This window comes from Rhodamnia argentea, chromosome 6, assembly GCF_020921035.1.
Source record: "Rhodamnia argentea isolate NSW1041297 chromosome 6, ASM2092103v1, whole genome shotgun sequence".
Taxonomy (NCBI): Eukaryota; Viridiplantae; Streptophyta; class Magnoliopsida; order Myrtales; family Myrtaceae; genus Rhodamnia; species Rhodamnia argentea.
The window spans coordinates 14,324,707-14,345,804 of NC_063155.1; the positions used below are offsets into that span (position 1 = coordinate 14,324,707).

Sequence of the window (21,098 nt, forward strand, 5' to 3'; positions counted from 1 at the left end):
CGCGTGAACAGCACGCGCGTGGGCCTAGCGGGAATGAAAATCTTTTCCTAACACATTGAAGTTCGGTACCATAAGATTCGAGAATTTGTGGAGAACGGTAGCATTGCTTTGGAGAAAATCCATACTAAAGATAATCCGTGGATATGCTCACAAAGACGGTTACTACGAAGAAGTTCAAGTCCTGCGGGGACTTGATTTCTCTCACTCATCATTGAAGTTGATGGAGGCCGCACCGATCTAGGTGCGGGTGTACCTTTGTGAAGGTACGGTGGAGATTGAGATATATTTGTTTTCTTGGTTCGAGTGGAGGCTTGTGGTTTATTCAAACCAAAGGTGGAGATTTGTCGATGTTGTCTTGAATTTCAAACGAAGTCAAGGAAGGCTTGGAGATATGTCAAGATATTTCAAAAGATTTGGAGGATAATCACTAAAAATTTATTAGTTAGTTTCTTAAACTGATAAAATCTTTAGGGATACAAATATGATGAACTTTATTATTCAGCACTTATACCTTGTATCTTTTTACGCTCAGAAATAAGAAATCGTCTCTCTCTCCTGTGGACGTAGGCAGATTTTCGCCGAACCACGTAAATCTCTGCGTTCTTGATTATTCTTATTTTTCATCTCATCTAGTTAGAGAGCTCTTGCGAACAACTGCGAGAGCATCATGCTCGATGGAACAATTGTCAAGCTCAACTCATGTTTCATCGATGACCCAGCTCTATCCTACTTCATGCAAGAGCGAAGGTCAATTTCAATTTCGGCCGCAGTGTGATTCAATGGGTCCAAGTTTGAATATGTCGATTCAACGTGGTAGTTGTCAATTCGCAAGACTAATTGTCGATCTCACAGTTGTCGATTGATTACGAAAATGTCCATTTATGAGTTTTTATTGACTTCGAGGCTGCTTATCGACTAACTAGCAACCGAAGGTTGTTCTGACTTTAGGTCGGGTTTCAATCCCACGGCGTTTATGTCGCTATGGATGCAATTCTTCTTCTCTTTCTTCTTTTGTGAAAATCGGGCTTCGAATCCACCTAGAACCTAGCAAACCGAGCTCACACAATCGCGGCCATGGCGGATTTCATCCTTCCACGAACGACCTTAAAACCTAAAACTAAGCAGTCAGACAGCATCCGTGGAGGTCAGAGGTACTTACCTCGCGGTCTAATGAGCTCGAGAATGTCTGGAACAAGCTAGGGAGCTCCCGATGGGTCCGGGGGTTCAAGGAGGTCGACTCGATGGTTTTATGCAACAACAACACAAAACAAATGCAGAAATCGTGCTTAGGACTAGCTCGGGGCAAGAAAGAACCAAGAATTTCAGAGAAATATGGACAGGACGAAGATCAGGTGTCAACAATATTGATCAAGTTTATGCGAAATAGCAAGCACGCTCGATTAAAAGAAATTAAATACTGAATACGTGCTCGAGTTGCTGTATCACTTTAAATCATATGACGTCATATATTTATGGAAAAATATTACATGAATTTGGACATTCAAATAGATTCTTTTTTTTTTTGTCTACATTTATTAGAATGAAGCAAACTCTCGTGCCAACATCAATTTAATCAAAGATGATCCTGTATGCTATTACTTACCCGCGTGATAACCCAAGTAAACAAAATACCCCGACCTAATTTTGGATGAAGGCAAAAGAGAATTTCTCTTGTTATTTGATATGCCAAAAAGAGAAAATTACACTAAAAATATCTCCTATTGACTCATTTTTTTTTAATGAAAAATAAGAGTTAATACTACGAAAAATCCCAAATTTGTATATTTGTGATAAACTTATCCCAAACTAATTTTTGAACCACTAAAAATCCCAAATTGGTACGTCCGTGGCAAATTTACCATCCATTAGTTTTCGTTAAATTGAAAAATATTATGAAAAGCCCCAAATTAGTAGACATGTGACAAACAGATAGTAAAAATTTTCAAACTGGTACACTCGTCAACCGCCACGTGTCATCGGACTTAGCAATTTGGGGTCTATTTGACAACGATTCTGATTCTCCGATTCTGTTCCTCGAAACAAAAAAGATAAGAAACCTGTTTGGCAACGTAAATGATTCTAATCCTCGAATTTTCTGATTCTGTTCCAAGGAATAGATTTGGAGCAGAAATAAAAATCAAAACAAAGTTGATTCTTTATTTCGGAATCACTTTTGAGAAAAGAAGACCATTTAAATGAGAATGATCACTTTGTTCCGGTTGTCCGCTATCTCAGAAAAAGGAAAAGAAAATAGAAAACAAAATTAAAATAAAAAATTAATTTTTATAAAATAAAAGACAATAATTATTTTTAAAAAATTTTAAAAAAATTCACTAGATTTTTATTGCATGAAAATTCTAACAATATCATTTTTCTTAACAAATTATAAGAAACAAATGTTTTGTGATGTGGTTAAATATAGAAGTGTTTAAGTAATTTTGTATTACATGAAAATGAGCCGAAATGAGTTAGATGGGTCAATATTCGACTCAATCCGACCCACTCATTTGAGACCTCTACTCGTCCTTCAATTCCATGACTTTGTGTTTCCAACTTTTGTAATCTTGTTTTTTAAATATGGTGTAACATTTATGTTTATTGTAGCTAGCAATTTAACCGCAAACTTCGTGAAGCAGTACCATTAATCTTATATTCAATCAATCTCTACATGATTAGCACCATCGTGGAGTAGTCTATGGGTTATTCAAACTTTCTTTCATAAGCTAATTTAAGTGCAAATTATCTAATTAAATTTATGTTCTTTCTTAAGAATCTTGCATATGTCTTCATGCTCCACAAAATAAATAGACTAATTGTGGATTATGAATGATCTATATTCATTTTATTAGTGATACTATATATGTTGATTTTATAGTGATAAGGCGTAATTATTTGACTTAAATAAAAAAAATAGGGAGAGAAATTGCTAAAGTATACTACAAGTATCAAAACTTGTGTACGGTGCTTGTTTTATTGCTAAATTTTTTGAAAAAAACTCATTTCAGTGCTAACTCCGGCGAGCCACGTCAACTCGAATACTAATAAAAAATAGGTTACACCTGATTTTCGACGAGCCACGTTAACTCAAATCGGATTTGACACTGAACCGAGCGTTTTTTTTTTTTTAAATCTGGCGCTTAATTGATGGTTTTAAAATTTTTGACATTAAAATGAGCGTCGTACACAAGTTTTGACATTTGTAGTACATTTTAGCCAAAGAGAAATTGTTCTCGGGAACATAAATTTTGTGTAGTTGCCAAACACATTTCTATTCTAGGAATAGAAATTTTGTACGATTCTGAAACGCGTTCTGATTCTTTAAAACTTATATAGGTAACAGAATTAGAAAAAATCAATTCTAAAATGAATTGATTTTTTTTATATCGTAATCATTGCCAAGCGCACCCTTGAAGAGCAAATTTTAACCGAAGTTAAAATATTGTAAATTTGTCACAAGTGTATTAGTTTACGATTTTTGGTCAAAAAAATAATTTGAGATAAATTTGTTATAGTGTAGCGGTTTAGGTATCAGGTGGTATTAATCCAAAAAATACTTAAATTGCTTATATTTAGATAAAATATGTTTTTTTTGTGTCACTCCACTCTCGCATTTCACTTCCTTCCGTCTTGCCAAGCATGCGAGTGTTTGGTCAAGCACTCTCGTTGGGCAATTTGGTCAATGAAGATGGCGAAATCGCAGGAGAATCCGGCGTGGGCAGCGAGAATGCAAGATCCGAGAGCGAGGAGATTCCCGCGCTAAATGGGTTTGGTTGGTGGAGATGGATCGAGGCGAATCGGAATGCAGAATCATTTACGGACAGGTGATCTCGTTTTCGGCTCTTCAGTTTCCGCATGATTCAATTATGGCCGTCGGTGAATTCTGAGGATACGTTGGTGCTTTATGCTGGAGACACCAGGCATTGTGAGCTTGATTGGGTGGATAATGCTGAATGTTCGAATCGAAACCCTTTGTATTGGACTGCCTGATGCGTGCTTCGTGTGTACCGGATGGGCCCTTACCGTGTCATTGATCAGTCATTTGTTCCGAAATGATGGAGTGAAAGAAACTAGACTTGGGAAATGCCAGAGGGATGGATAGACTTTGTTGAGGTTGGGAAGATTCCACTTCACGTGGACAAAGGGGCGGTGGAGTCTGAGGACAGATTTCTAGAGAGTGTTATAATTTATGTCAATTCTGGAAGTCATCTCTACCAACTCCATATATTTGCCAATGTTTGCCAGTATGCCAATACTAAACATCTTCAATATTGGTTATTGGGCATGACTTAATCAGGGATAGCCTTGCAGCAAGATAGGAAGTGGAAAATTGGAAATGATGGTCAAGCAAAAGCTGTGGTGTGGATAGCTGTCTGACTATTTCAACTTGACTACTCAACAGTGGCATTTCAATTGGTTTCAGACGCCAAGGAAATGTGTATTTCCTCTCTGAAAAATGAATAGCCAGAGGGGATCTTAAATATTGATTTACAGTGAACAAATAGAGGAGAACCTGTTTGCTTTCCGTAAAAGCTTTTTTATTTGATGGAATTTGGTATGATAACAGAATACAAGTTGCTCAATTCCCTACTTCTTGCTTTTGAGTCCAATCTTGCATTTGCTTAGTCGGGCTGCTTGAGCTGCATGGAGGTTATCAATTTTTATCTTACCAAGAGTACAAGAATATTAGTACTTAAGAGGGTCATAATTTTTAAAAGGTAAGGTTTCAGCAGTGGAAGAACATATGTTTTCACTAGCATGGCCTTTTGAATTTCTCTAGCCTCTTGTGTCTAACTCTAATGCCCAAAAGGCCTGCTAATCTTCCACTGCTGCCTACGCCACTCGAGCAAGAAATCCATCTGTAAAATGATGCTAACCACAATAGCTGAGTTGGATGGACCCTTACGCCTAAACCTGGTGTGGAGCAGGCAAATTTTATTCAGCTTATTCAAACCAGGAAACCAAGTATTCAGATTGACCTGCCTACCCAGGCTGGTTGATTAAGTGAGGTGTTTTTCTGATTCATCACTGATTCAATCTCATGTTAGAATCACAAGGAACGTCTGTTTCTTACGTATGTGTGATGTTTGATGTTTTAACTTGGAATGGGACTCTGCTTATGCAGTTTAGCGAGATACAATTTCAATCTCAATTTGCATGCTTATGTTTTCAGGAGGGAGTTGTCCTCGACTTAATGGTTACATGCCAAATGGTAGTGAACCTCTACTTCTGTTCTTAATTGGGGCAATGTTGGGTTTGGGGACCATTACTGTTGATTTGAATTCTAGTGGCACGCCCTGCAGTCTATAGCATCTAATTGTTGTTTCCTAATTCTGCCGGATATCCTGTGTTATAATGACTGTATGTGGTGCAAAATTGTGCTTCATGTGATGAAAGGGTTCCTTCTTCACTTCCCTTGACTATCTCTTGTTAAACTAGGATGATTATAGTGGTGGACGTTTAGCAGAAATCTCTTCGATATTGATATAGGATCGAATAATCTCTTTTGGGTGCTCATTTGTAGTTGATTGTAGCAGGTAATCACACTCTCAATATGCTGTATCATATGTTTTTTCATTTTGTCAGTTTCAGATTGAGCTTCCGAAAGATGTGATGTTGGGACCTCTGTCTTCAATCTGCAAATAGGAGATAATTTACTGTTGAAAGCCTGCTTCTACTGGCTTGACAGGATATTAACTGCACAAGAATGAGCTTGCTAATGATGAAAGTCTTAGTTACAGATATTGCTGATAAGGCCATTACTTGGTGATTTCTGTTAAATTCTCCTTCAAAGTGTTGAGGCATAAGACGATTCCTTTAGAAATCTTGTTTCTGTTTCTGTAATGTATTTGCCAGATCAGAGTTATACTCGGCCGTAACATACATGCTATGAACCAGGTGATTTGGGAGAAGACTTAAAAAGAGAAATGACTACATCCACGAAGAAAAGTTTGTGACTTGGTCCTGAACATCCAACTCTCCCTTCTACGCTTCAGCATGTTGTGCTGTTCGTTTTGCTGGGAATACATATATTACATGCGCAGATATTCTATCGCTATACGTTGGAGAATCTGCAGCCAAAAATTTGGGCTTACACCTAGATATCAGTTGGATTTTTCTCGCAGCCTTGTAACAAGCTGTATATGTATTCTCCAGCTGTTCATAGTGAACTAACTATTCATATTGATGTCTTAGTTGTTCTGTCGAATCTGTAAAAGTTTTCTCTTGAATCTTAATGAGTACTGCCTCACACGTTAGTCAATCATTGAGTACGACAAGACTCTTCTTTTTCTGTTTTTATCCAGTCACTTCATTGTCTTATGTAACAGCAAGAAGATGGTCAAATAGTTTGGAACAATGTTTCTTTTCATAATATGATTCCTTATAATTTGTTCTTTTTGTCTTGTCTCGTTTCTTATTTGGTGATCCTGCTTAAGGATTTATGATTCACTTTTACCTGATTCGGGCCATGGAGCTTCACATATGACATTCCCCATGTGACAAGATTCAGTTCTCTCATGAAGATTACTTTGTATATGTCCAAATTATTTTGGACGTACTTGATTTCTTGTTTCTTTCTTATTTGCTCTTTTGCCTTTGTTCCTTTGCTCTTCTACTGGATACTGGTTTTGTTGTTTTCTGTTCTTTTTTCTTCTGTTTTTTTTTGCTGGAGAACGAAAGGAAGGGATAGGGTGCTAGCCCCAGAAGCAGTGATATATTATCTTCTTCGGGTTACTCTTCAGCTGAAAACTGTTGGTATATCAGCCTTGAAGTCATTCAAATACTCTCTTAGCATGTGTGCTAAGTTAGTATTTTTATTCCTTCAGCAGCACTATTTGCTTTCATTGCTCAGATATCACTGAAGCATATTGGTAGATTCATCATGGGAGAAGTGTTGGTTCTCTATGTAATTTTCTTCATGGAAGATTTTTCTGGGGCTTTTTCGGCTGCTATCAGCGAACTTGTTCAGAAATGGGAGGCAATGAACAGGTAAAAGTCACCTGCACTGCAAGTATTTTGGAGCCATTTGAATTTATGACTCCGTTGTGAGTTTTATTGTTAATCATTGGCAAATCACCTGCTGTTCAAAGTACGTTGCTTAGATAACAGATTGTTCTTAGTTGAACAAAATGCGATACATCAGTGGATAACTTGAGTTATCAAGACCAAGGAAAATGGTATAGTTTTTCTAATCCTCCATCTTGGACCATGATCTTTATCTCCTAATGTTAAAATGAAACAAGTCCTTTGGATTGTTATCAGGCCCACTAAGGAGATCATCATATAGGCCCTCCAACCAAACTACTTAGTTCTAGAATGAAATGTTTGGTTTAAAACAATGTTTCCCGACATGTGATATCTCTAAAGATTTAATATTGTGCACTTTTGTTGGTATAGCACTAACTATTGTAGTGTTTCTTGGAAACAAAAGGAAGAACAGCCATCTTCTACATCGATTTGATAATAGCTGACTGTTAGGCAATTTGGACTGCCAAGATTATGCCGTGTCCAGCCCGTAGGAGCAAACAAGCAAAACCATTAAGAAATTGCATTTTGAGACAGAGCTTATATAGATTAGGAGAAGCATATAAGACTAGAAGAATCTGGTGTCCTCAGGCTCGTGGTTGCTTGATTTGGAAATTATTGCTAGAAGTGGTAATATATTGTGTGGATGTTTCTGAGGTGGGGATAAGTGACACTCATGAAGTTCATATACTATGATGCCTTTCTGTGCGTCATATTTTAGCTATGGCTTCTTGACATCAATGTATGCATTGTAGAGATTGGGTTTTTCTCGAACTAATTCATTCTCAGCCATGAGTTTATAAAAAAAATTTCATCTGCAATTTTCATTCTAATTTAATGCATAAGAAGCCCACCACCACCGCTACGGCAGTTAGAATGACAGATTTTAATCAGCCTGTAATTGCACCTTCCCCAAGAAAACAAAACTTTCTAATATTACAGGAGCACATTTGGTATATTTCCCACACAACAATTATAACTATGAAAAGAGATACTGCAGTTTTCTCAAGATGTTTAGCAAACATTTTACGATGCTTGCATTGCGTCCTCATTATCCCCACAACTTACAGCGCTGTTGCACTTAGTTTCAAGGTGCTGCAACATTAGAATATATAGTATCAAGTGCTTTAGCTACAACACTTCATAAGGATAAATATAGTTTGCTCTATCTGAACCAACTGTACCACTTGAATTATATGAATTTGATGAATGTTCTATTAGCAGGATAACCTTTTACTTTCAGGATCGCTCAATCATTAATTTGACAGTTTTATACTCTTCAGCACCCATTAAATCATTCTTTCCAGTTTTAAGCTTTGGTCAGTCCCATTTTGTGCCCTGTACTTGCACATTTAAAATATGTTTAATAAGTTTTCTAAAGGGTATTGTGCTGTTATACGAATCACAGCACATTAAGGAATGTGTTCTATTCCGATATCTCGGAGTGAACATTTGATGGACTGCAAGTGCCGGGTAAATTCTAATGAGAAAGGTTTGTTAAAGAATTTGGTCCCACAAGATACCATGTGCTGACAAAAGATGCATTGAGAAGCTTTTCGCCTGAATGGTACTTTCAAATTTCAGCTGTCCAAAATTTTGCAGGATAGTACTTGGAATTTGGAGCATTATCTCCACAGTTATTATATATACAGTTCATAGCTTCTCAAGAAAATTATATTTATGCTGTGCATGGAAGTTGAGACTTACTTGAAAAATACGTAAGTTACGAAAATGGAGCTGAACAATAAGAAAATTCCGAAGTGTTGGGTGTTGTAGATGTGCTATTTGGTTGAAAGAACTGGATTCCTCATTTACAATACTCTGTACTGGTTCTGAACATGCAATGAGTTGCAATGAGTTACTAGCGATGTCAATAGGTTTCTTTATCTAATTGAGGCTAATATATTCATATATCCTTTTACTGCCATATTTTATTCGTCTTTGTATGTTTTTCTTCTCTTCCATCACATTGGTCAAGATGCCTCAAAAATTGTGGGACGAAGATAAGCATGCATATCAATGGGATTAGTTATTATAAAGAACTGGCTGCTGGGAATTATATCTGGAGTCTTTCTCAAGTGTTGACAAAAAGGATTAGCCGTTTTCTTTTTGGAAGTTGCGCTGTTTTTTTCCAACGGAAATACTAGAGAGGGGTTGTGAAATATGGGTTCTATGTAGGGATAAAAAAAGGGGTTTTGGGGGGGGGTGCGCAGAGAGAAGGGAAGAGAGAGAGAAAGCAAAGGAAGGAAAGAAGGTTTGGCGATGATGAGGATTGGAAGGAAGAAAAAGGTGCCAAAGGAAGGTTTAGTGAGAGGAAGAGATGAGATGAGATTCCCTGATGGAAGCTGACACAACTGCTTGTATGTTAGAGAAAGGTGAGAGAGGGGAATTTTGCATTGAAGCTTTCGGTTTGTCTGGTTGTGCCTCATGAGAAGATTGTGAGGGAAAAAAGTTTGAGAAAGAAAGAGGACATCTTCTTTATGGGGCAAAATGGCATGTATTGTACCTAAACCCTGCAACTTATACATGGTACTTTTTGAAAGCTAGGATATACCCATAATTCTCATTCTGAAACTTACTTTCATTAATCCCTAGGTCCCCCCTCCAGGACCCCCACTCCCTCTGTCTCTCTCAGGCGGTGGTGAATATACATTGTTATTCTAAGAACTTTCCCTTTTTGTTATGCCAAAGCTGTAGACGCCCTATGGAATCATATGCTAGCACTTTTCCTTCGCATGCCAATTGGATAGCAGTTAAGGTAACTCACAATTTATTCACTTGTGTTTATATCTCACTGGCAGAAAAGCTTTCATGCAAATTTGTCATTTTGTATTCTCTATTGTTATTTTCTAAATTCAAGGAGACGAACCTTCTAAATGGGGCTGGAATTTGGAGGTAAGCTTGTAGAATTAGAATATGCATAGTCACACATACACAAAAAATTGTCAGCTTTTTCTGAAAGAGTTTAGCATCCAAATGGTTGGGGTCCAAGGCGTTAGGTTGATCCCTTCTCTGCCTACTTTTATTTTCTGAAACTTGGTTTCTGCTATGTTAAGTCTTCTTTTCATGATTTTGTTTGCAGGTTTAAGCTGCCAACAAAAAGCTGTAACACGTTATACAAGGACATGCACAGACATTGATAAAGTTCGAAGGAAGAAAGAGGACTTGAGAGGAATGTGGGTAATAATTCAAAACTTTCATACTTCTATCGGAGCATCTTTTTCGCATGGCCGTTGACATTTCTCTCTTTTGTGTGTGTTTGTGTTTTTTTTTTCCTCCCCATCACTTCTTCTATCCTTTTCTTTCTTTTCTTTGCCTCTCTTTCTTTTGGTTTTAGTAGTACCACTTTCTTGTCCCGGACCACCACCGGCACCACCACCAGGCACAAATTCACATACAACATCAACTTAGTTGCCTTTTCAACTCACGCTCACATTACAGCATTCTTTTTTAACAGCCTCTCTTTGCTCCTCTTTAGAAAAGGTTACATATCCTTAGATTTTCTTCTTCCGTTATCTCTCTGGCTCTATTTTCTAAATCTCATGAAAAGAAAGTGGGTGATGAGGAAAAGAATTTCTTGGAATTGGTAAATTCCTAGCATTCAACAAAAAAAGGCTTGGGAGATATAAAAGTGAGATGCGCGGGATTTCCAAAGCAGCAATTTCTTTTTTCCCTTTTGGGACAAAAGGGTGTTAATTTTTTTTTTCTTTTCTTGCATTATTGCTTCCACTGTGCTCGATTTGGGTTGAGAGAGTAGACGTTATGGACTGTCTTGTTGCTCATCCATTCAAGGATTGGGTCACTTGGAGCTAAATTAGCAGTACAACTAATATAACAAAAGTAAGATGCTTGTGCATATGTTTTTATGGGTCATTGGGTCTTGCTTATGCATATGATTAAGCCACTTAGAGCTAAATTAGCTGTACCACTAATATACCCGAAAGTCAGATTCTTGTGCATATGTTCTTATGGGTCACTAGGTCTTGATAATTTTTTTAGCAATGTGATATGCCATTTAGTTTTGTAATTCAGAGTTGATCCTTGCTATGGCAAATGAATGCCAAAAGCAGAAGCTCATTACTTCAGGGTATTCACTGACAATGATCTTGATCAGCTTATTAGAGGATTCATCCTTCGGAAAGTACATAATTTAGCGAAAGGTGTGAGCTGATGACCATCTTTTAATTTTCTGGGACCCCAATTTTTGTTTGCATTCATATGATATCGAAGCATATGAATGTACCTTGACAAACATAGGATACCACAACCATCATGGACCCAGTTCAACTCTTTAAAACTCCAACCCCGCCCCCCCCCCCTCTCTCTCCCCCCACTTCCTTTTTAGGCGCAAGTTGGGGGAAGTATTCGCGGTTCTGCTTTACTTTAGCGGGAAAACTTTCGATTAAACTCAAACTATTACCCCACGAAGATGAGCCGAACTAGTGGCTTCGGTATGCTATACATGACTGCGAAACACAACTTCGTACTCCATGTTAGCATGTGATCGGAGAACAGCGCAACCTAAATCTTGGAAATTCAGCACTTGGAATTTCCAAGATCAAACCAAAAACAAGCTCAAAATCTGGTTCTTTCTGTAGATGCTGAGTCATAAGATTTACATAGGACCAGTATACTGAAGCACTGAACAAGATGTCCAGAAACAAGACCGGTGAAATCCAACTGACCCTACAGAGCACAACGGGAAGCATTAGCTATCGATGTCTAAATAATAGAACACATGAAGAAGATGCCATCTGTTGTTGCTAATATCCCTCAAGATTCAAGAACGTTTCAACAACAATCCAAACTTGGGCTAGCCAGCCTCCAACTTGTTATCTTGAAAGAAGCTATTCTCTATCTTAATTATTTGGCCAATAGAATTCTTAGTAAATTAATTTTGTATTAGTAGCTGAGCCAGTTTGGATTTGAACAGCAAATCGAATTAAGTCGAACTGACCCGAGCTGAAGTGAACCGATCAACCTTTTCGAACTATCGTTCGGATTGGTTCTGATTGTCTGATGGAACACCTGTGGCCGGTTACGGAATTCCTTCTTTGCCAGTGATAGGTAGAGTAACTGGTGATTTTCCACACAAGTTACAGCATCGCCAGTGTTAAAATCAAACATCCTCAATTGCCCTCTTTTCAGCTTTGACTTCCCCCAAACCCTTGTGGTCCAGTAGAGAGACCACTATGCCACTTCCAGGATTCAACTCCGTTGGTGTCCTTGGAAAATGATGTTTCTATGGAACGAACAACTTTTGCACTGTTTAATATTGCTACGTGTGGTTATAGCTAAGTACACATGTCAGTGATCGCTAGCCAAAATTGATCGAAAAGATTAATTTTTTTTATTAAAATCAAATTGACCAAATTAAAAGATATAACATTGAATTGACATACATACAATAGGTTAAAGATTTATATTTTTTATAATTTCTCTCCCAAATTGTATAAGATTTTTAGCTAGAAAGCACCGACACTAGTTGTGCTAACATCCGCCGCCTCATTTCTTACATTCCCTGATTTTGGCAATTAGACATCCATCCCGAGGACTCTTCAACATGCGACCAACGCGTGGTCAACTTTTTAGACATGAGAGTCTACCATTTCGACATGCCATTTCAATATGCGTAAGATCAATTTTAAGCATTTTTAATAAATTGAGAGTCAAAATGTGAATTTATCAAAAATATATATATTTCAGTCATATATGTATTTAGCTAGCAAAAAAAAAAATAATTCTAATTGTGAATCAATAACGGAAGAAGAAGAAGATGAAAAAACACTCACCGTCGAATATAAAAATATTAAATAACGTGTTCCAACGTATCAAATTTTTCTATTTTTTGAGAAATGACGGATCGGATCGGGTCGTGTCGTGTCTCATGTTGCTTATCGATATCGGTACTACTTAGGTTTTTGGCAATTGACCTCAAACCTGTCTCTCTTCTTCAAACCCTCCTCCCGTTTACGTCCCATCAGGATTTGAGTAGCTCGATATCCTATTGTCAGGTGTGATGCATTGTAGACCCCCTATCTCTATTTTCAATCCACAGGTGACATTGCTGCGTTACTCCTCCCTTTTATCTTTTCAAGCTGTCGCAAGAACTTCCCATCAAAATCCGTCTCGTAACCCCGAGATGCCCCATGTTGCAACAGCTTGCACGTAGATTAGTGATCCTAACTTTTTGCACATTATCTTCTCAATAAACCTTGATTATCTCTTAAGAAGATGATCCTTCTCTAGACCTTGATTAGAACTCAACTAGCCAAAAAAAAAATAAAATTAAAATTAAAATTGAATTGACATAATTGCAAATATGTTTATAAATCTTTTTGATAATTTCCCCCTATCTTGTCGTGTTATTAATTTTTCTCAAAATATATAGTAACTTCATATTAATTTGATAGTTCAAAGCGAACTAAATAAGGACATATTCGACCAAAAAATAAATAAATAAGGACATAAACTATAGAATTTCCAATAAGGAAATACGATTTTCAAGAGTGCTGATAAATAGGCATTTTCTGCAAGCTTCATTGTCTCGAGGCACTTATTTAACGTATTCAATAAAATGGTTTGCTTTAAGCTAGACTTTATCATCACCGACTTAGATAGTCGTTGATCCTTATCACGATCCATCATGGTATCCTGACGAGAATCAAATAGTAATTCTCAAGCTCGAGTCTCCTTTCTGGATTTGTGCCATGTTAATAAATTTTTTTCGAAAATTTGATAAGATCACAACATTGTATTGAACTAATATTTGATATTACGAAAAAGCCATGAGGGCAGTCATGCTACGTTAAGTTACTGTAGTAATTGTTATTATCATCATCAATAATTTGACTTATGTTCTTGCATAGGAAAATCTTCCTTATTTTCGTCGAATTATTCAAGGAAACAAAGGGCGATCATTGTCACGGGGCGGTCATTGTCACGTTGGTTGGCTTGGACTGAGATGCAGGGGGGTAGATTCGTCAATTACTATGAGTTGTGCTAAGTCGCGTGGGCCCCGCTCCACCGACATGCTCACATCACCCCCACGTACTTAGCTTATCTTTGTCACTTTGCCATCCTCCATTTAATCCCAAGAATATACTCTCTTACTTTTCCAAAAAGATAGAAAAAAAATATGTTACTGTACCTATTTTTTTCCCCCAGGATTGTGATTCTTCTTAGAATGCTCTATGATTACGTATTTAGGATAATAAGGAGTTTTACGAAAATAATTAAGATATCGTTCTTAGCCGTGTTGGGAGTTGGCCGTTCTGATAACCGACAACTCTAGCTAACGGCTACCTTTAACTTAATAAAGTTTTGATGACACCTAAAGAAGTTGTCATGTTAACGGATACAGCCAGGTAGATGCAATATTCTCTCCAAAAAAAACACTTAGCACCATGGTTGTCAGCTCCGCATGGAGGGAATCCTTTCTTGAGATCGTCAGAGAATCCATTTTTCATTCCTTTATTGGGACGCTTAAGGGGGCCGCTCTAGGGATCCTAGAAGCGTTCAAAGCTTACTAATTTATAATATATGATTACCAAATGGGGAATTGGATGGTGCACTAGAGTAGATTGACATATCTTTGTTGTTCTTTTTTTTTTTCTTTTTCCTGTAGAGTGATATTGACATATCTTTGTTACAATTAGGAGAGTTGAACACATAATTACGCTTCAGTTGAACTTGAAACTTTTACTATTTCGACAACTTTGATGGTACTGAACTTGACAAACCCTCCAAATCACTATTTTCTCTCTTTTAATTCATGCTTCATTTATCATCTGTTTCATAAATTATTGTGTCATGCTTTGTTTTGTCAAGTTAGAGGCAATAAGGTTTTGTACCAGATTGATAATAGGGAGGACAATATCAACATGTGGTCACTTCAATCTTCTTTTCTTTGCTACGGAACAATATTTTTATGTCCGAAATTTCATCTCGACTAGTCTCCATGCACGTGCAGGGAGGGAGATAATAAAGACTATAACGTCTATACTCGTTCACTGATTTACTAGCATTGTGGAACTTATCCTTGTTTACACTAGAGGTGGAGGTGTCCATAAGCTAAATTTTACAATATTTACCCTAATCACCCTTTTTTTTTTCTTACTGCCGAGTGTCGATGGATGAGACACTATTAACAGACATGAATGAAGTCAAAAGCAATAATCTCTCTCTAACACATGTAATTACGTGCATGTTTAGTGGGGGAACAGTAGAGGATTTTGCTAGCATAATAATTTTTGAACGGCTGTAAGAGTAATAGCACGTTGTGAATCATGAACTCTTGATATACTGAGACCCACAACAACTTCTAATCGATATTGTTTTCTCTAGAATAGCATGTTAATCTCACAGTGGATTAAGAACTGTAGGATAATCATAAGGGGAAAAAGAAAACCACCCTAAGATCAAGGAAAATGCATCACTCTTTCAACAAGTAACGAAACCAAGCATCCAAAGAATATGAAAATTTCCCCAAGAAATAATTTAGCCACAACAAGAAAATGCCTACTTCACGAGGAAAAACAGGAAAATAAAAACCCTAATTTTCTTTTTCTTTCCTCTATTTCTTTTCATTTGGTATCTTCACTCAAACCCACTGAAGATTCAATACTGTTCTTGTCCATGCCATATTTCCACTTCCACACTCACTCCAAGTCTGAGAAGCAGCTTGCATTGTTCTGATCCGCAAAGCCAAAACCATCCCTAACCTTCAACGCGGATTGCTCGCGCTCGTACGCCTCTTGAAGCTCCATCCCCTTGGTGAACCCTAGCAAGCTCCCCACGCTGACCCTCCCGCTCCCGGCGTTGACCTCGCCGGCCAACCCCAGGAAGTCCCTGGTCAGCCCATCGCTCTTCCGCCACGGCCCGAGGCTCTCCAGAGGAGATGCCGCCAGCCCTTTGAAGAGCTCTGGGGGGATGCTCTGTGCGCCATAGTTGGCCCCCGTGCCGGGTGATGCGATGTGGGTGGCCGTGCGAGCTGAGTGATGATGATGATGATGGTGGCCAATGGCAGAAGTGGCTGCCGCGCCCATCGTGGTGGCCTTCTGGAGCAGCGCGGTGGCCGAGAGGTGCGCGGACGCGCCGGTGGCAGCACCATGGAGGGCTTGGAAGGGCGGGACGAGTTGTGGTTGGGCGGAGAGCGGCGGGACTTGGAAACGAAGGATTTCGGGTTTTACGTGGGCATGCAGAGGAGGGTAGCTAGGGTTTTGGGGCGGATCCCAGTTGGGGGTGAGGGAAGCGTGGGTTGCCAGCTGCGGCGGCGGGGGGTTGCAGAGGAGGGAAGGGAGAGGGAAGAGAGTGGGTGGTGGTTGAAGGTGGTGGTGGTGAAGAGGGATGTTCGGGTCGACGGTGGTGAGTTGACTCGCCGAGAGCCTTGCACTCTCTTCGGCTAGGGCATCACAAAATGCTCTGTGCGTCACAAAGCTGTCCTTCCTGTGTACAACAAAGAGAGAGATTTGGATGAGTTATAACATAGTTTCAATGGAGATAAAGAATGGAAGGTCAATGTTATGGATGAATATGAACTACAAAAGGTGGGTAACTTTATTTGTGATAGATAACTATTTGCTTATCTGAGATATGTCAAAAAAAAAAAAAAAGGGGGTCATGCGTGGTTTTTATATAACATTAAATCTGAATGTTATTAAAGTGAAGGAAAACTGAGATGGGTGTATTGGCAAGGCTTTGATGATCAAGTACAACAAGCATGAATGCGAGGTTCATGTCTTTTTCATCCGCGGATTCTACTCTAAGTCACGATAGTTTTTCTACACGGTGATATCGACTTAAATCTTTTATAGCAAATTCAAGGAAGAACTTCCCAGGATTCTACAGAGACGTAGCCTTACTTGGTGTTCATTAGTTTTGAGGAAGTGAGGCAACTATGGATTGCATCAGTGACACTGATCTCGAGAAGGTGTTAAACCGTGAAGTTCATTCGTGCGTCAGTCGAATGATACAAGTTCATGCAAATAGGGGGAGACGCAACGAGTGAAAAAAGTCTTTCAAGGGACAAAAAAGAAGCAATTGGAAAGGAACTAGACCTCCATTTTCAAACAGACTTTAGAGGAAAGAAATCATCACCGCACAGCGAGGGCCTACGGCTTGCGCATGAGGACTAGAAAGGCAGCCTAAGGACGTCATTAAAGCGTGCACAGAACACAAAGAAGGAATTTTCCTCCAATGGTCAACATAAAAGGAGAGAGAGAGAGAGAGAGAGAGAGAGAGAGAGAGAGAGAGAGAGAGAGAGAGAGAGAGAGAGGCTTGTTTTGTGCACGCAAAATGTGCATATCATTGTCTTGAAAGCCCAAGAAAAGAGAGGCTTGTTTTGTGCATGCAAAATGTGCATATCATTGTCATGAAAACCCAAGAAAAGATCAAGATGTAGGTGCAATTCTTTCGTTTTTTCTGAGAATATGGGTAAACTGAGAAAGCATTGGCAATGGCGGATTCGACAATTTTCAAGATGACGAGGGGTTTCCACAGTCGGAATTCAAGAGGGCTCTCTGCAAAAAGCATGAACTAATCAATGACAATTTTCAAAATGTGAAATTATCTTCTTCCTCTTCTTTTTTTTTCCCCTAGTGGGGGAAAACAGATAGTCCAGGACTTTTCATGGCTGCAAATAAAGCTGAACTTCTTTTGCTTTTTTCACCGAGCTAAGGAGAAAATCTCTATCATTGCCCTCGTGACTGCAGTTCCTAAGTACCGAAAAGTAGTAATATTACCACCCTTTTCCCTGTTTTCTCTTTTGTTTTTTGGCTGATGATACAGAAGACTTGTAGAGAGAGAGAGAGAGAGAGAGAGAGAGAGAGAGAGAGAGAGAGAGAGGATGCATGATGATTCTTTCTTCGTTTCTCAGGAACTGCAAAGATGTATCAGAAGCTTACACAAGAACAGCTCATTTTCACCCGTAAAGGGTCATTGGGGATATCATTCACTTTGAAAATGAATCATTTCATTAATTACCGAGTATTGATAATTTTATTTTATTTTTTTCTTTTTGCGACAAAACTGGTTTTCTCACTTTTCCTTGGAATATCCCCACATAAATCCCCATGCAAATTGAAGCTGGCCATGAGACATTTTAGCAAAGAGCAAGATAATGCCTAGCATTCCAAGTGTGTTAACAAAAACTTAATAACAAGAAGGCTGCTGCATGTTTGACCAGAACCGTCAGTATTTTCAATGTTGAATGTCGGTTGATGCTGAAAGGAATAGTATGCACTAAATGTGGCATTGTGGAAGGAACAATTAAAAACAAAATTAAGGGAAATAAGAGGATTAATTTGAGAGAGTTATCATGAGAATTGATTAATCAGAAATGACGATTAATTTACCTGGAGAAGAGAGTGCCACAATCACATCTATACTCTCTGGTTCCACAGGTCTTGGAGTGAGCCTTCCAATCAGACTGGACAGCATAGATCTTGGAGCATTTCTCACACTTCCACTTCTTCTCTCCATGCTTCCTGCAGTAGTGCTTCTTGATCCCGGTGAGGTCGCCGAGAGCCCTCGAAGGGTGGTGGTGGACGCAGGTGGGCTCGGGGCACACATAAGCTCTCTTCCTCACCACCTGGTCTTTGCCGCCCCTCTGCTTCAGCTTCCATGGGAGGTTGTGGCCTCTCCTGTGGAGCTGCAGGTTCTGGTCCCTCTGGAAACCCTTGTTGCAGATTTCGCACACGAACCTGTTGGTGGCCAGGAGGGTCTTTGGGGACAGTGCAATCACTTCTGCATCTGGGTCTGCCAAGAAAGGAAGAATCTTGATGAACCAACGTGTTAAATTTTTCCTTTTTTTTTTTTTTATGAATTATGAATGAAGATGCTATACAAGTTGATTAAATTAAGTTGGTAATCGTCTTTCTTTGACTAAATCAAGTGGGTATCAATAATGACTGACCTGGGTTTCCAGGGAGGTTTCTCTTCTTCCTCATCTTCTTCTGCTGCAGATGCTGTTGTGAGTTGTTGTGAATGGTGGTGATCAGTTGCTGTGGTTGTTGCAGTGAATTTTCTAGGTTGTTCTTGTCGCCAGTATCGGTGTTGTTGTAGTTGAAGCTGCAAAAATCCAACACTCTTGCACCAGAAGAGACACTTGCTTCATCAGACAAAGTAGTGGAATTGGACATGGTTGCAGGGAACATGTTCTTTTAAAGGCAAAGACTGATCCGAGAGAGAGAGAGAGAGAGAGAGAGAAGGAGGGAGGGAAGGGGAGAGGGAGAGGGGAAATATAAACAAAGAAAATGCTCCAAGTGATGAATAATTTTGGATCTTTGATCTTGATTCTCTCTTTCTTCTGCTTTCCTTTCTATCTCAACCTTGTGTAATGCAAACTTTGGATCATTACTATATACTTGCAAGGGTGTCCTATGCTTTGCATCGTTGAAAGGGAACGAGAGAAGTGGGGAGTGCCTGCTAATCTAGAGATGAGAGCAGTTTAGGCAATGGGAGGTGACAAATATTGCAGAAATACATAGGCCGCAGAGAAGAAACAGAAAGGCATCCATCACTCATCGGGTAGCTAAACAAAAAAAACACGAAATTTAGACCCAAGAACAAAGAAAAAGAAACAAAAAGAACGAAAACGAAAATGAAAAGTCGTCTCTCGTGAAGAGACGGTGATGATGGGCTACTCTCCAAGGTCACTGTCTTAACACACATGGACTGCAATTTGCGCTCCTCTCTCTGAGCAAAGCCTGAAGCTACAAAGGGAGCTCCTACGTATCTTTCTTAAGATCACCCACACCATGCATGAATCAAAACACGGAAAGGGCAGAGACAATATCAAGATGGTGATGTGGGTTGCCTCAGAAACATCTCTCTCTCTCTCTCTCTCTCTCTCCTGGATGCTGCTGCTACTTCCCAAAAACCCTCTCGTTTCTGTCGTTTTATACACCGCGATATTTGCAGAAAGAGGAAAGGAGGGAGGGAGAGAGAGAGGGGGAAGAATATTTAATTTGTATGTCAAAGTAAAAGAGAAGGGAGAAAAAGAAAATTCTGAAGCTTTTGTTGCAGATAATTATGTGTGCAGTGAAGCCCCAGAAAAAAAAGATGATGATTACAGTGGCAGACCCACGAGGGGAGGGCCGGGCCGGGGGTTGCTGAGGAATACTTATTAAGGTAAAAAAGGATGACATTGCAATAAGCCCTTAGAAAAATAAAAAGCTATGAAAAAACCCTTAAAACGAAGCTGTCAAGACAAACAGAATTCACAGCACTCAACTCATCATAGATCCAACGAGAGAAATCCGAATCCAAATCCGACACGACACGATATATGAAGCTAACTCATTTCAAAATTATCGAGAATTGTCGGAAATTTCGATTATTCTTTAATACAATCGTTTTACAATTACATTAAAAATACTTCGACGTTGACATCAGCCAACACGAATAAATTGGTGCCTATGCAGTTTCACACGGGAACTTCTATCCCGAGTCACAAGCGGCAAAATCCTAGGTTGCCATCTCTTGTTATTGACATCATTTGTGAAAATAATTCACCATCTCTTACGTGGGCAATGTTTTACCCTTTTCTTTAAAAAAGAAAAAATAGTTTATTTTGCATTTTTTTTTCTAAAATATTTGTTCGGATTAGTAATATATAGGATGACGTTGGTACTTTCCTGTCTCTTCCTTTGTTCCTGTTATAAAATGCCCAAATGCTAAATATGATATTTTAAAAAAAAAAAGGGCATTGATTTGAATGGAATGATTGATTAAAAGGAAGGGTTGCTTACGCGAGCATTTTGAGACATCATGCATTGGAGAATGAGCAAAGATTACAAAAAGCTTAAGAGGAAGCAAAGGCATTTTGCTAAAGATTGTGTGACGCCCTCTAACCTTTCTGAAACCCCACAAAACCATGATTGAATCATCAATTCACTCAATCTTGTTTTCACTTTATAATTTTTCTCGAAAGCACATTGCGTGTCCGATAATCAAAACAATAGAATACCGAATTCTAATAATCAATCGATTATATCATACACTATGTTACCTTTTACAATGCTTTCTCAATGCGTGATGCCAAACAATTTCGCGAGACCGATGCGTGAAATGAT

The 21,098-nt window shown here is 38.8% G+C and overlaps 1 protein-coding gene and 1 long non-coding RNA gene across 2 annotated transcripts; one reads left to right on the forward strand and one right to left on the reverse strand.

Annotated features, from left to right (window-relative positions):
- Positions 1-4,763: 4,763 nt before the first annotated feature.
- LOC115748439 lies at positions 4,764-11,782 on the forward strand. Its single transcript, XR_007198898.1, has 4 exons — positions 4,764-5,534; positions 5,896-9,176; positions 9,257-9,781; positions 10,106-11,782. It is a non-coding gene; the product is annotated as an uncharacterized LOC115748439 (long non-coding RNA).
- A 3,841-nt stretch (positions 11,783-15,623) lies between these two features.
- Positions 15,624-19,942, reverse strand: LOC115748438 (protein indeterminate-domain 12-like). Its single transcript, XM_030684922.2, has 4 exons — positions 19,252-19,942; positions 18,938-19,221; positions 18,378-18,780; positions 15,624-16,470 (listed from the first exon to the last, which is right to left on the reverse strand). The coding sequence occupies exons 2-4, from the start codon at positions 19,176-19,178 to the stop codon at positions 15,684-15,686; spliced, it is 1,431 nt and encodes a 476-aa protein (XP_030540782.1). The 5' UTR covers positions 19,179-19,221; positions 19,252-19,942; the 3' UTR covers positions 15,624-15,683.
- Between the last annotated feature and the right edge of the window lie 1,156 nt (positions 19,943-21,098).